Below are 16,813 nucleotides of genomic sequence, written 5' to 3'. Positions count from 1 at the left end.
AAGCTCCCAAAACTGAGCCATGAAGACATAGAAAATCTGAACAGACCAATAACAATAAAGGAGACTGAAGCTGTTATCAGAAGGCTCCCAACAAAGAAAAGCGCAGGACCAGATGGATTCACAGCAGAATTTTACCAAACATTCAAAGAGGAATTGACACCGATTCTTTACAAACTATTCCAAAAGATCGAAACAGACGCAAATCTCCCAAACTCATTCTATGAAGCAAACATCATCCTGATACCAAAACCAGGTAAAGATATAACCAAAAAAGAAAACTACAGACCAATTTCCTTGATGAATATAGATGCAAAAATCCTCACTAAAATACTAGCTAACAAAATACAGCAACACATACGTAAAATTATTCACCACGATCAAGTGGGATTCATCCAAGGGATGCAAGGTTGGTTCAACATACGCAAATCAATAAATGTGATACACCATATTAATAAAATCAAACAAAAGGACCATATGGTCATCTCTACAGAGGCTGAAAAAGCATCTGATAAAATTCAACATTCATTCATGAAAAAGACCCTCTATAAGTTAGGTATAGATGGAAAGTATCTCAACATAATTAAAGCCATATATGATAAACCCACTGCCAATACCACCCTGAATGGGGAAAAGCTGAAAGCTTTTCCTTTAAGAACAGGAACTAGACAAGGATGCCCACTCTCACCACTCTTATTTAACATAGTGTTGGAAGTACTAGCCAGAGCAATCAGAGAAGAGAAGGAAATAAAGGGCATCCAGATTGGAAAAGATGAAGTCAAACTGTCCCTGTTTGCAGATGACATGATCCTATATATCGAACAGCCTAAAGCCTCTACAAAAAAACTCTTGGAGTTCATAAATGATTTCGGCACAGTAGCACGATACAAAATCAACACACAAAAATCAGTAGCATTTCTATTCTCCAATAGTGAACATGCAGAAAGAGAAATCAAGACAGCCTGCCCATTTACAATAGCCACCAAAAAAAATTAAATACTTAGGAATTGAGTTAACCAAGGATGTGAAAAATCTCTATAATGAGAACTACCAACCACTGCTGAGAGAAATTAGAGAGGATACAAGAAGATGGAAAGATATCCTACTCTCTTGGATTGGAAGAATCAACATAGTGAAAATGTCCATACTACCCAAAGTGATATACAAATTCAATGCAATCCCCATCAAAATTCCAATGACATTTTTCTCAGAAATGGAAAAAACTATCCAGACATTTATACGGAATAACAAAAGACCACGCATAGCCAAAGCAACACTGAGCAAAAAAAATAAAGCTGGAGGCATAACACTACCTGACTTTAAACTATACTACAAAGCTATAATAACCAAAACAGTATGGTACTGGCATAAAAACAGACACACTGATCAATGGAATAGAATAGAGAATACAGAAATCAACTCACACACCTACAGCCATATGATCTTTGACAAAGGCACCAAGCCTATACACTGGGGAAGAGACTGCCTTTTTAGCAAATGGTGCTGGGAGAACTGGATATCAATATGCAGGAGAAAGAAACTAGACCCATACCTTTTACCATACATTAAAGTCAACTCAAAATGGATTAAAGAATTAAATATACACCCTGAAATAATAAAACTTCTTAAAGAAAACATAGGAGAAACACTCCAGGAAATAGGACTGGGCACAGACTTCATGAATATGATCCCAAAAGCACGGGCAACCAAAGGAAAAATAAACACATGGGATTATATCAAACTAAAGAGCTTCTGCACAGCAAAAGAAACAATTAACAGAGTTAAAAGACAACCAACAGAGTGGGAGAAAATATTTGCAAAATATACATCTGACAAAGGATTCATATCCAGAATATACAAGGAACTCAAACAACTTTACAAGAAAGAAACAAGCAACCCAATTAAAAAATGGGCAAAAGAGCTAAGTAGGCATTTCTCTAAGGAAGATATACAAATGGCCAACAGACATATGAAAAAATGCTCAACATCACTCAGCATCCGGGAAATGCAAATCAAAACCACACTGAGATACCATCTAACCCCAGTTAGGATGGCTAAAATCCAAAAGACTCTGAACGATAAATGCTGGCGAGGTTGCAGAGAAAAAAGAACTCTCATACATTGTTGATAGGACTGCAAAATGGTGCAGCCTCTATGGAAAATGGTATGGAGGTTCCTCAAACAATTGCAGATAGATCTACCATACGACCCAGCTATCCCACTGTTGGGAATATACCCAGAGGAATGGAAATCATCAAGTCAAAGGTATACCTGTTCCCCAATGTTCATCGCAGCACTCTTTACAATAGCCAAGAGTTGGAACCAGCCCAAATGTCCATCATCAGATGAGTGGATACGGAAAATGTGGTACATCTACACAATGGAATACTACTCAGCTATAAAAACGAATGAAATTCTGCCATTTGCAACAACACGGATGGACCTTGAGTGAATTATATTAAGTGAAACGAGTCAGGCACAGAAAGAGAAATACCACATGTTCTCACTTATTGGTGGGAGCTAAAAATAAATAAATAAATTCACACACACACACACACACACACAAAACAAAAACCGAGGGGGGGGGAGAAGAAGACATAACAATTACAATTCCTTGAAGTTGACATGACAAGCATACAGAAAGGACATTGTTGGGTGGGAGGGGGGAGAGGGAGGAGGGAGGGCGGTTTCAGTAATGGGCCACAATAATCTCCCACATTGTATATCGACAAAATAACAAAAATAAATTTTTTAAAAAAACAGTAAAACTTCTAGAAGAAAACATAGCAGAAATCTCCATGTCCTTGGCTAGGCCAAGAGTTCTTAGAAATGACATCAAAACCACAATCTATAAAAGAAAAAAAACTGCTAAAATGTACTACATTAAATTTTAAAATTTACCTTTCAAATGTTACCATTAAAAAAATAAAAAGACAAACCACAGACTGGAATATTTGCAAATAATTGATAAAGGACTTATATCCAGAATATATAAAGAACTCTTATAACTCAATAACAGGAAAACAAACAACCAGTGAAAAAAACGGACAAAAGATTTGAATAGACATTCCAGAAAAGAAAAGATAGGGATGGCTAATGAACACATGAATAGATGTTCAATATCATCAGTCACTGTGGAAATGCAAATTAAAACCATAATAAAATATCACTATGCACCCACTAGAAGAGCTCAAGCCAAAAAGATAAACATAGCAAGTGTTGGTTAAGATGTGAAGAAATGACCCATCATACATTGCTGATGAGAATGAAAATGGTACAGCCACTTTGGAAACCAATCTGGCAGATTCTTAAAAAGTTAGGCAAACACCTTATTATATGATTCAGTCATCCCACTCCTAGGAATCTACCCTAGAGAAACAAAAACCTATTTTCATACATTTGTGTCCATGAACGTTCACAGCAGCATTATTTATCATAGATAAAAACTAGAAGCAATTCAAATGTCTATCACCTAATGAATGGATAAACAAAATGTGCTATATCCATACAAGGAAATACTATACAGCAGTTAAAAGGAACAAACTACTAAGGCATGTTACAACATGTATGCACCCCAAAACAAAACATCATGCTATGTGAAAGAAACTAAACACAAAAGACCACATATTATATGATTTCGTTTATATGAAATGTTTAGGAAAAGCAAATTTATAGACAGAAAGTAGGTCAGTGGTTGCCTAGGGCTGAGGATGGAACTGAGGATTAACTGTAAATGGGCATGAAGGACCTTTTTAGGATAAGAGAAATGTTCTAAAACTTAATTGTAGTGATGATTGCGCAACTCTCAATTTGCTAAAGTCACTTAATTATACAGCTACAATGGTTGAATTTTATGGTATTTGTATTAGTATTTGTATTGTATTAGTCCGTTTATGTAGCTAATAACAAAATACCTAAAACTGGGTGATTTATAAAGAAAAACAACATTTACTGCTTACAATTTCTGAGGCTGGGAAGTCCAAAGTCCATATGGTGGTGACGACAGTGACCCAGGAGTCTTGCATTGCAAAATGGTGGAAGCAGAGAGAGCAGCAGAGAGACAGACACAGTCTCCTTCTTCTTTTAAAGCCCTCAGAACCATGCCCCTGACTACCATTTTTAATCCATTCACTACTGCCCGGTCCTACAATCTAATCACCTCTTCAAGGCTCCACCTTTCAATTACCATAATAGGATTTCCCACCCTCTTAACAGTCACAGTGGGGGCTAAGTTTCTAATATACAAAACTTGGGAACAATTCAAGCCTCAGTGAGTTTGGGGGGACATAATCTGATCCATTACATTCCTCCCTGGACCCCCAAAGCTCATATCCTTTTCACATACAAATACATTTATTCCACCCCCAAAGTCTTAACTTGTTTCAACTCAAAGTCCAAAGTCCCATCTGTGAAATCAATATAAGTTATCTACTTCCAAGATACAATGGTGGGACAAACATAGGGAACATATTCCCATTCCAAAAGGGAAAAATAGGCCAAAAGAAAGGTGTAATATGTCCCAAACAAGTCCAAAACCCAGCAGGGCAGGCATTAAATACCAAAGCAGGTGAATCCGGTATCTTGACTTCATGTTTGACTTCCTCTGCATGCTGGTGCAGGGGTTGAGCCCCCAAGTCCTCAGGCAGCTCCACTTTTATGGCTTTCCTGGTCTCAGGTGATGCTTTAGCTCTCCCAGGCTGGTGTTGCACGCTAGTAGCTCCACAGGTCTGGGGTCTCCATAGCAGTCTCACTCTCACGGCTCCACTAGGCATGGTACTGATGGGGTTTCTCTGCTACAACTCTGACCCCATGTTTCCACTCAGTATTGCTCTAGCAAAGGTTATCTTTGGTGAGTCTGCCCCTATGACAGGTCTCTTCCTGGGCCCCCAGACTTTTCGATACATCCTCTGTAATTGGGGTAAAGGCTCCCAAGCCTCCATAGCTCTGGCATTCTGCAAGCCTGCAAACCTAACACCACGTGGATGCTGCCAAGGCTTCCAGCTTGTATTTTCCAAAGCTGCACGTCCAGCCACACCTGGGGACAATTTACCCACAGCTGGCATAGCCAAAGCAGCTGGGGTGCCGGTGCTGGAAGCAGCTTCCTGAGGTGGTCTTGGGCAGCGAGCCCATGGAGGGCTCCTCAAGCCTGTTCCTCAAGACCATTCTGTCCCCCTAGGTCTTTGGGCCTGAAATGGAAGAGTTGGCCCCAGAGGTTTCTGCAATGCCTTCAAGGGCCTTTTTCTCCTTCTCTTGATAATCCCTTTCCTTTGTACTAATCTTAGCTAATGGTCACTGGACTACACCATTGCATGCTCTCTGCTTCTCTACCACTTGACCAGGCTGCAAATTTTCCAAATCTTTACTCTCTGCTTCCCTTTTAAATTCTGGCTTTACGTCATGTCTTTGCCACCATAACTCAGCATAGGCTGTTACAAGTAGCCATGCAGCTTCCTTAACACTTTGCTGCTTAGAAATTTCTTCTGCCAGATACTCTGGTTCATAACTCTTAAGTTCCAACTTCCACAAAGTCCTAAGGCATGGACACACAATGCAGCCAAGTTCCTTTCCAGTTCACAGCAAGGTTGATCTTTGCCCAAGTTTCCAAAAACTCCTTATTTCTATCTGAGACCTCTTTAGAATGGTCTTTACAGTCCATATGTCTATCGGCATTCTGGTCACCACCATTTAACCAATCTCTAAAATGTTCCAAACTTTCTCTCATCTTCTTGTCTTCTTCTAAGTCCTCCAAACTCCTCCATCGTTTGCCTATTACCCAGTTTCAAAGCTGCTTCCACACTTTCAGGTAACTGTATAGCAACACCCCACTCCTCAGTACCAATTTTCTGTATTAGTACATTTTGTGTTGCTATAACAGAATACCTGAGACTAGGTAATTTATAAAGAATAGAGGTTCACTTGGCTTACAATTCTGGGACAGCTGCATCTGGTGCAGGCCTCAGGTTGCTTCTACTCATGGTGGAAAACGGCAGCCAGTGGCAGGTAGAACAGATCACATGGCAATAAAAAGCGAGAGAGAGGGAGAGGGAGAGAGAGAGAGAGAGAGAGAGGAGGTGCTAGGGTCTTTTAAATAACCAGCTCTCAATGGAACTAATAGAGCTAGATCTCTCTCAGGCCCCCATCCCCCAGGGAGAGCATTAATCCATTCATTAGGGATCCACCCCATGACTCAAACAGCTCCCAACACTGCCACATTGGGGATCAGATTTCCACATGAGTTTTGGTGGAGAGAACACATAAAAACTCCATCAGTATTTAAATTATAACTGGGGTTGGCTAGTTAGCTCAGTTGGTTAGAACACCACCTTGTAATACCAAGGTCAGTGGCTTGGATACCTATACCCGTCAGCTGCCAAAAAATAAATAATAAATAAATAAGTAAAATTATACCCTAATAAAGTTATTTTAAAAAAAATACACAAATGAATTATGAAAAGATGCTCAAGGTCATTAGTAGTTAGAAAAATAAAAACTAAGATCACAAAGATGGGCAGAAGTCTGATAATAACAAGGCAAGAAGACACAGAGCAAGAGGAACTTGTGTGCACCACTGGTAGGAGTGCAAAAAGGCACAACCATTCTGGAAAATAATTTGTCCTGACTCTGCAAAGTTACACATGTGCATACTGTATAACCACCAAATCACTGCAAGATAAATACCCTAGACAGGAGCCACACAGTACATATTTTAAGCTTTGCAGACAACATTGTCTCTGCCACAACTAACTCAACTCTGCCCTTATAGCACAAAATAGCCACAGACAAAATGTAAACAAATAAGCATAGCTGTGTTACAATAAAATTTGGTTTACAAAAACAGGCAGTGAGCCAGATTTGACCACTGGGCAGTAGTTTGCCAATCCCTGCCCTAGAGAAATACTTGTATATGTGATCCAGAAGACAGGTACAGGAATTTTCACAGGACTTATTCATATTAGCAACAAACTGAAAACAATTCAAACATTCAAATCACAGGAGAAGGGAGAAATAAATTGTGGCATATTTCCAAACTGGAATATACGACAGCAGTGAAAGTGAATTATACTCTTCTACCACAACAACACGGACAAATTTTAGAAACAATATTAAGTGAGAAAAGCAATTCATAGAAGATACATGATTTCATCACAAATACATGATTTAGTAAAGCTCAAAAATAAGCAAAATGAGATAAAGTGCTATTATAACTCCTATGTAAATATATGGCAGGTAAAAGAAAACTACAGATATAGGAAACTATAGGGAATAGTAAAAATCCAGGACAGAGTTTACCTCTCAAAAGAAGGCCAAAGATAGGATCAGGGAAGAGCCCACAGTTAGTTTCAATGCCTGGTATTGTTCTGGTTTTTATATTGGGTCACAGGCTCACAAGAGTTCATAATTTATACAGGCAGGATATATTTTATTTTGTATACATAAAATACATATAAAAATTTGTTTCTTAATAGATGGTAAACTGAGATACTCCATGTACTGAGCTGAAACACCTAAAAGACCGAAGAGCCTACCTGTAGCTGGAAGAGAAAGTAAGGAACTTGCCACCAATAGCATTCAGGGTATTCATATTCCAAGTCAACTAAGTGATCATGACAAAATACCTAAAAGGCTTCTAACTTCTTCTTGGATCCAGAAAGAATTGATAAAACTAGGTGAAAAGGTATTGAAAATTATTCTAAAACTTAAAAAAAATAAGCATTTGTTGATTAATCTTCCTGAAGTTCAATTCTTTGCTATTTAAATGAGTAAGTCTATAACTGTGGATCACTATTGTTATAAACCTTATTTGAGCAGGTCCAACTTGATCCCCAAAAGATTATGTAAGATAGTATGATTCTGGCAGCATCTGGTGGCAGTACCCTGCAATAGCAGGTTTTGTTTATGATTCTTGTTTGGGTTTTTTTTTTTTTTTTAATAATTCATTCATTCATTCCTTTACCAACTATTTAATAGGCATCTACTAGGCATAGCTCACATATATCTTTAAATCTCTCTTGAAATTAAAGAAATAAGAGTAGTATCTAAAACAGGGTCCATATCTTCAATGGAAAAAATCTACAGTTAAATTACGACTATCAAAATGTAAGAGTCTGCTCTTGTTTAGAAGTTTGCTGAAAGTATCCATACCCCTAGAGCCTTCTGGCAAGGAATCCTCATTGGTAAACATAGTCTATCAAGTCGCCACATCCATGAGCACACCAATACAGTTTTCAAGGAAAAAAACTGGTAGTTTTAACACATCCTCAAATTCTTGACATTTCTTCTTTCAAAGTGCTTTGCCTAATTTCCCTTTCCCTAAATATGGACTGGACTTAATGACCTGCTTCTTTCTAATGAAGAGAATATGGCAGAGGTAGTGGTGTGCAACTTTCAAAACCAGATCACCAAAGGCATCACCATTTCCATCCGGCCTTCTCTTAGCCCCTCACCCTGGGGGAAGTTGGCTGCCATGTGATGAGGAGACTCAAGCGGCCTGTGGAGGGCCCACTTGGGGAGGACCTGTAGCCTCCTGCCAATAACCAGCACCAACTTGCCCATCCTGGGAGTGAGCCCCCTTGGAAACAGATCCTCCAGCCCTGACCGAGCCTCAGGTGACTGCATCCCTGGCCAAAACCGCCAAGCTAAGACACTCCCAAAGAAACTGAAAAGTAATAAATGTTTATTGTTGTTTTAAGCCACTTGGTCTTCAGATAATTTGTTATGCAACAGTATTAACTAATACAACAATCTGTCACTTCCCAGAACCAAATTTTGTCACTGTAGGTACATTTTTCCCATATGTTAGTAAAATTTCAAATTTTCCTTCCTAATATACTAAGTAGTGATCATTTTTCAATTCCCTCAAAATGTTTCATAATATTCTTTTATAATACTCATCACTTTCTAAGTTGGTTCAAAGAAATAGCAACCTAAACAGATTTTAGTCATTCAGCATGGATTTTTTTTTAGCACCTTTGTTTGCAAAGCCACTGAGTGGAGAACCATACCATTGAAGTACTTATAATTTAATTCAGATTAATGTTCATGAAATTATTTGTTTTTTAACTAAACTTTTTCCCCTGCCTCTGAAGGCTATAGGTCAATGGAAGAAAGTATGGAAAGTTTCTCCTTTACCTCTGTGAGGGATCCACAAGCCACACCACCATGTAGGGCTTCATCCAAAGCAGAAAGGGTAGTAGATAAGAACGCCGGTGAGAGATCAGCAGACCTTTTTGTCTTCATCCCATAAGCCTGAACAAGAAAAAGATAAAGTTCTTTCCAACCTCTGTAGAGGTTGGAAAAAAACGTAAACCAACTCCAAATCTCCAAATTTTAGCAGCTCTAACCCCAATCCACCTTTTTTTTAAGGCTAGTCAAGTGCACTAGTGAGAAAGGGGGAAGAGTAGAACAAGGAGTTCGATCTGTAACTGAATGTGAACACTCAATTGAGATAACTCACTACCTTCAGACCAGCCCCAATTCATCTTTTTTCCCTCTATCATTTATTTGTTCAACAAATATTTACTCTGTGCCAGGGACTGTGCTGGAAATCATGGGAATGTAATGTCACAAACAGAGCCCCTGCCCTCACAGTCTTATAGTCCACCAGGAACTATGAAATTAGGACTAGAAACTGGGAAATTACAACACAATTAATAAGAGGTACTGTGATAGGGAAAGTGGAGACATAGAAGCAATATACCTGATTTGGGCTTTGTGACCCAAGTAAGTCTTCATGGAAGAGCTGGATGTCTGAGCTAAAAATCTGAAATAACTGTTAGATAAGCAAAGGAAATGTAAATGTTTCTGCCAAAAAGGATAGAATGTACAAAGAAAGGCCAAGCAGCAAGAAAGAGAGAACAAGGAATCAAACAGAAACTGCAAAAAAATAAAAAGAGTTCATTTAGAATGGTTGGAAGACAGAGTGTGGTCACAGTGCAGCAAGCAATGAAGCGGGAGAAGCAAACAGGGGCCTAATCATGAAGGGCTTTGTTGAAGTTTGGAGTTTATTCTGAGATTAACAAGGAGTTATCATTTCAAACTCAGGTTGGTCTGTGAAGAATAGCTTGAAGGGAGGTGTGGCAGGCTGAGAAATGACCCCCCAAATGATATCCACATCAAATCCCTGGAACCTGTCTGTAAATATTACCTTATTTGGAAAAAGGGCCTTTGCAGATGTGATTAAGTTAAAGACCTTGAAATGAGGAGATAATTCTGGATTATCTGGGTAGATACTAAATGCCATCACAAGTATCCTTTTAAGAGAGAGGCAGAGGGAGATTCAATATACAGAGGAAAAGGCAATGTAAAGACAGAGCAGAGAAAGAAGCAGCCACAAGCCAAGGAATGCCAACAGCCACCAAAAGCTGAAAGAGGCAATGAATGAATTATTCCCCAGATCCCCGGAAGCAGGTGCAGCTCTGCCTACATCTTAATTTAGGACCTCTGGATTCCAGAACTATGAGAGAATAAATTCTGTTCTTCGAAGCCACCCCGTTTGTGGTAATTTGTATTAGAGTTGCCCCAGGAAACTAATATATTATCATTTCAAAGAGATACTCAGATTGGTTTGTGAAGAATAGCTTGGGTGTGGGTAACACTGGAAGCTGAGATATCTGTCAGGATGATTTGCAACCATTTTGAAGGAAAATAATGGTGGCTCAAAGTGGGTAATAGCAGTGGGGATAAAAACTTTTGGTACTAGTGAATGTATCTAAAGCCAGGCACACAGTATATCTGGAGTTTTTCTGATATAATAAAATTCTGAAATTCTCAGTTCTTATTCTAGGTATTTGTCCGTAAGAAATTACACAAAGATTTTGGTGATTTTGTTAATTGCTTTTGATTATGCTAATGTACTTAGAACTATAAAATACTCTACAAGGAAAATAATTTTTTAAATTACTCTTATTAATCTTCTACAATATTAAAATTTTACCTGACTTTTAAAAGATGTTCATTTATGTTCCTTTTTTCTTTTAAAAGCTTCTGGGACAACTTCCCCTTTTTAATGGCTTTTTTTACATTTTAGTTTTGCCTTTTCCTAGGCACTGTGCAAACAGTCACTAGGATACGGAACAAATAACATTAATAGTCTCAAATATTGCGTGATTCAGGAATCATGAACAGAAAGAAAAGGGCGAGGATGGTAAGATAATGGACATTTCTTGCACATCTACCATGTGCTGTATTAAGTAGTTTACATACATCATTTCATTTCATCCTTGCAACCCTACACATAGGTATAATTATCTCCATTTTGCAGAGGCTAAGAAACTGAGACTAAGAGATTTACTAAAGATTACTCCAAGAGGACAAAGAAAACCGCTGCTGTTTTTCTCTTATTTAGAGAACATAACTTATCTATAGCAAATTTGGAAAGAAAAAAAGTTAAGGAAAACTGAAGTCAGTTATAAAATTCCACAATCCTGGAATAAGCACTATTAAAAATACAGTATATATACAACTATACATATATATAATGATCATTTTTATAAAATTGGCATGTATACTATATACAATTTCACAGCCTATTATTTCACTAAGCATTTATATCCTGAGCATTTCTCTTACTAAAAATTCTTCAGAGATTTTAATGCCTACATAATATTTCATCACGTAAATGTAATAAAATTTATCTTCTTCCTTATTATTGATTATTAAGGTTGTTTCCAATTTTCTGATATAAGAAATACTTCAGTGAGCAACTTTACATAGACATTTTTGTCTACAATCTATCATCAGGCAACATAGGTGCATGAGGCGACACTCTATCAAACATGTAGGGTCAGTCCAATCTGTCAACGTTAAAGTACATAACTTGCAACTATAACTATAATTACTAGAATAATAGATTTGGAGACTCTCAAAAAAAGAATAAAATAAACTAACAGAACAAGACTTCAGAAATAACAATATGTCCATAAATGAGACAAAGAGGGTGATATAATACTCTACCAGTTTTTTTTTCTACTGTGGTGGCTCCTTCTTCTCACACTCATCTTGGTCTATTCCGACCTTTAAGTGTTGGCATCACTCAGGAATCGGTCTTAGGTACACTTATCTTCTTAAGTATGCCTGGTACTGTGCCATATTTTATTTTCATCTCATTTAATTTCCAAATCAAACAAATCTGTGGCACATAGTTATATATTTTTTAAAATAATCTTTACTTGAGGTGATATGGATACGAAGCATTTTCCAATTATTTCAAACATGAAAAGGAAAAAGTCATCCCAGTGTTTGTTGGTGAGATGTACCATAGGAGAGGTCTAATGTACAGAGAAAAAGCCTCTGATTCTTCTTGTGTCTGCTTGTTTCATGGTAACTTCCTTTCACCTGGTCTTTAAAACTCAAATCAGTATCACTATTTCTCCAGACACAAATAAAAATAAAATTAGAGTCTGGGACTAATCCTGACAAACACTACTTTAAATTAGAGACCTTTGTAAATCAGTCCTCTGGTTAAAGCTTTCTAAAGATGAGTTTTATTAGAAGACAAGAAGGATCTACAGGATTGTGTGTGTGTGTGTGTGTGTGTGTGTGTGTGTGTGTGTGTGTGTGTGTGTGTGTGAGCTCATAAACTACATACATGTTTCACAATACTCTTATTAGAGGACTAACTCTATGGTAGAAGACTTGATGGTTTTTGTTTTTGTTTTTTTTTCTTAATTTTATTTTGTCGATATGCAATGTGGTTGATTATTGTGGCCCATTACCGAAACCTCCCTCCCTCCTCCCTCTCCCCCCTCCCACCCAACAATGTCCTTTCTGTTTGCTTGTCGTATCAACTTCAAGGAATTGTAGTTGTTATGGAAGACTTGATGGTTTTGAGGTGCTTGTCTCTATTTTTGCTCTTGCCTCTTCCCGAAAAAGATTTTTTTTTTTTTTTTAAAGATGACCGGCAAGGGGATCTTAACCCTTAACTTGGTGTTGTCAGCACCACACTCTCCGAAGTAAGCCATGGGTTGGCCCTCAAAAAAAGATTTTAAATGAGATAAAGAATTATTTAATAATCAAATCATAATAAAAATATATATATATGTATATATACCGTTTGCATCTGTGGGGCACAGGCCTTGCTGACAATACACAGAAGTTCATGGACACCTCGATAACTCAGGCCAGTCACCTTCATAAGCTCCAGTGGGGAAAGACATAAGAAGTCCTGAAGAGACATAAAGAGAATATTTTAAAGATACATGTGTAACAAAGATACTGTAATTAAAAGGTAACTTTCCATTGATACTGCCCATGTATAGATAAAAGTATAACTTATTGCAGATAAAAGATTTATGCATTCTTTACAGTATTTTCCCTCTAAATATGCCTTAACTAAAATATGACAACATAGTCTTATCTTCTTTTTTTTCTTTTTTGAGCAAATTAAATGTATATTTCATTGGATAAGTGAAAATAACATTTCATTGTGGGAGCAGAACCCTTTAGAGTTACAAAGCACATTCACACACATTACCCAATTGATCATCTCAAAATCTTCCCTCTCCCTCTCTCATGTTCTCAAATCTTTATCATGTGCCCTCTTCCCCCCTTGTTTCCACGATTTCTTTTTTCATTGTACATGTTTATGGGGTACAATTTGTTGTCTCAATACATGCATTTATTGTACAGTGATCCAATCAGAATAGTTAGCATATCTATCACCTAAATATTTATCACTTCTTTATGGTTATAACATTCAACATCCTCTTTTCTGGCTATCTTGAAATATACAATATTATTAGCTATTGTCACCCTAGGTCACCAGAACTCATTCTTCCTATCTACCTATAACTTCGTAACTTTGTACTAGTCTACCAATCTTTCCCCAGTGCTCCCCCTACCCCCTCCTTTTCCCTGTCTCTGGTAACCACTACTGACATAGTCTTACCTTCTAATTATCTAGCTTAGTAGGCATATGCCAAAGGACACACCAAGTAACATCACACAGCAACAGTATCCAATCCAAGTTTATGTGAGCACTGTACTTGTGCCAGAAAGAATTTGGGCACAAATATATGACCAGAAAGAATTTCTTTCTAACCTAAGAGTTCACTCAGAGAAAGTATTTGACAATTGAGAAAGAATAAAACTGAATATGGAACAAAATGTTAAATTTCATACTTTTAAGAGCATTTCAAAGTATGACCACGAGGATTATAAAATGTATAACAGGTTAGAGCGTGGTGCTGATAACACCAAGGTCAAGGATTTGGATCCCCATACCAGCTGGCCACAAAATAAATAAATAATAAAATGTGTGATGGAAGAAACAAAGATATCTTTAACACAAAAAGCAATTCAAAAAAAAAGGAGGGTATGCTCTGAAAAACTGTCTTATGAAGGATAAAATCCTAAGATAAAATCTTAAATCTTATTTACCCTCCTAAGAGGGATTTGCTTCACTACTGTGCTTAAAAATGCAGCATCTGCTTTATACGTTTGTCAGGCTCCCTCAATAAGAAAATGGTCTTAACTGTTAACTTATTTTGCTTTCAAGAGCAATTATCTATTTTGAATACTACCTCCTCATTTGAGTCATATTTGTCATGTAACTACAAAATTTCTTTTAAGTGAATAAATCTTCTCTAGCACCCCAGTTAAATGGCACAGGTGAACTTCACCTTATGCCATAACCATTCTCCACCCAAAATGAAAAATGCTGAATTTGGGTAAATAAAATCACATTTGGAAATGCAATCTAAGTGACTTATTATTTAAAATTATCCTATGGAAAAGCACCATTATTTATCTTTTCTTTGGAAACCAAAGTTTTCATATTTCAGGTTTAACAGTAATTAAGGAATACTTAAAGCTAATTTGTACATAAGATTGGCCTGTTCAATCAGTTGGTTAGAGTATGGTGCTGGTAACACCAAGGTCCAGAGTTTGACCCTTGTACCAGCCAGTTAAAAAAAAAAAAAAAGTATACAAAATTTCTCAGTGAAAAAATTAAATTTTACCCGACAGGTCACAATCTGATGTCTGCTCAGACGATCACACAGCTCTTGTGATAAACCCACTCGTCTTAGTTTCTTGCTACCCATGCCTTCAGATCCAGCAAAGAAAAGAGGAACCTCAAAAAAAAATCACAAAATATCATAAGGAATAATGGATGTGCTATCCAAAACACTCTACAAAATAAAAAGTTCTTCAAGCTTCTCCATATGCAAAATGAAATATACAGTATTTAAAATATTAAAATAAAGGAAGGCTATAGAATCTTTTTAAATGCTTTAAATAGGAGAGACAACTGTTTGTCAAACATTCACGTAGAGAAACAAGGCAATCTCTAAATGTGCATTTCACACAATTCTTTGATACTTATTACATGAATATACCACTTCACATTTGTATATCTTAAGATTTTTCAATGTATTTATGAATTTTATTTGGATCTGTAATTAAACTTCAAGGCATATTTCCAAACACAACTCCTAGAAAGTCTTTACTTTCACAGTACTGTAACAATAACAGCCAAATTTATTGAGCATCTACTATATACCAGGTACTGTTCCAAAGTTTTACCTAAATGATCACATTTAATCTTCTTTTTTTTTTTTTTTTTTTTTTGTCTTTTTCGTGACTGGCACTCAGCCAGTGAGTGCACTGGCCATTCCTATATAGGATCCGAACCCGCGGCGGGAGCGTCGCTGCGCTCCCAGCGCCGCACTCTCCCGAGTGCGCCACAGGCTCAGCCCCACATTTAATCTTCTCAACAGCCTTATATAGAAAGTAGATTTTTGGCCCTTTCTTTACACATTAGAAAACTAGTCTGGAGAGATTAGCTAGTCCACTGTCACTAGAAAAAGTAAATGGCTAGTCCAGAAATTGAACCCAGGCAGATGGACTCTGAGGCCAATCTCTTAACCATTACACTCTACTGCAAGCCCATAATCATATTCAATCTTTCCTTTTTCTGGGAGTCAGCACAAACATTCTGAATCAAATGAGATATTATGTTTTGTAGGTGCTATCTATAAACCAAAATTATTCTATTATCTAGCTGCTTACATTCCCACATGCAATCAAATTTTGCTCTTTTTGTTGTACTTTGCTAGGGGTAAATGAGGCTCATGAAATATTAGTCTCAGGAGAACTAGAACGGAATCATGTGATTCCCTTAATAATGCATGCAAAGAAGAGGTTGTGTATCTCATTAAGATTGCAATGTATCTTCTGGAAAGAGTAAAAACAGAAAGTCTTCATTTTTCCAGGGAATAAAGCAATATAATTATCAGAAAAGAAGTAACATTTTGGAAGAAAAACATATATTGAGAATGTAGATATTTGTTTATTTCCAACACCTGGCCCAGATTTCTAGTTAACACCTAAATTATCTAAATCAAATTAAAACTGCTTCTCTCTCTCTCTCTCTCTTACACACACACACACACACACACACACACACACACACACACACACCTCCCACAAACACAAAATATACCTCCATCATTTCTCTCAATGGGAATTTGTTAGTATTGATTTCTGTTTCTCCAATAGAAAGTTTACCAAGTGACATCTGCTTTATCATTGCCTTACTTCTTTTCCAAGCAGGAGGTTTGGGCAAATGACACTATTTAGACTGATAAATTCAATTTTTTAAAAAATGTAAACCCCAAGCTTCAGGGACTTTAACAAAACCAATTTTGCTACCTGTGCCTTAATAGGGCCACTCCCACCACTTGCCTGAACTATTGCACACTGCTTCTGGTCACTCGCCACTCTACAAAAAAAAAAAAAAATCCATTTCCATTCATTTGTTCCTTAATTTGCTCCATCCACAGACACTTCTTAAGCACACACTCTGCTAAGCTCTGGG

At 37.2% G+C, this 16,813-nt stretch overlaps 1 protein-coding gene across 10 annotated transcripts in view; it reads right to left on the bottom strand.

The window, feature by feature from the left end:
- RAD51B (RAD51 paralog B) overlaps nt 1-16,813 on the bottom strand; it is a 632,106-nt gene that overhangs the window by 613,749 nt on the left and 1,544 nt on the right. For all 10 annotated transcript variants that reach the window (XR_010022893.1, XR_010022894.1, XM_063089298.1 and 7 more), the window contains exons 2-4: nt 14,955-15,068; nt 13,046-13,159; nt 9,127-9,243 (exon numbers count right to left, since the gene is read on the bottom strand). Coding sequence is in view for 8 of the 10 variants with exons in the window: in XM_063089298.1 (XP_062945368.1) it covers nt 9,127-9,243; nt 13,046-13,159; nt 14,955-15,038 (315 nt within the window). In the remaining 2 variants the exon portion in view is untranslated. The remainder of the gene's footprint in view (nt 1-9,126; nt 9,244-13,045; nt 13,160-14,954; nt 15,069-16,813) is intronic.

The sequence above is a fragment of the Cynocephalus volans genome, chromosome 3, assembly GCF_027409185.1.
Source record: "Cynocephalus volans isolate mCynVol1 chromosome 3, mCynVol1.pri, whole genome shotgun sequence".
NCBI classification, from domain to species: domain Eukaryota; kingdom Metazoa; phylum Chordata; class Mammalia; order Dermoptera; family Cynocephalidae; genus Cynocephalus; species Cynocephalus volans.
This window is presented reverse-complemented; position numbering and strand designations above follow the sequence as displayed.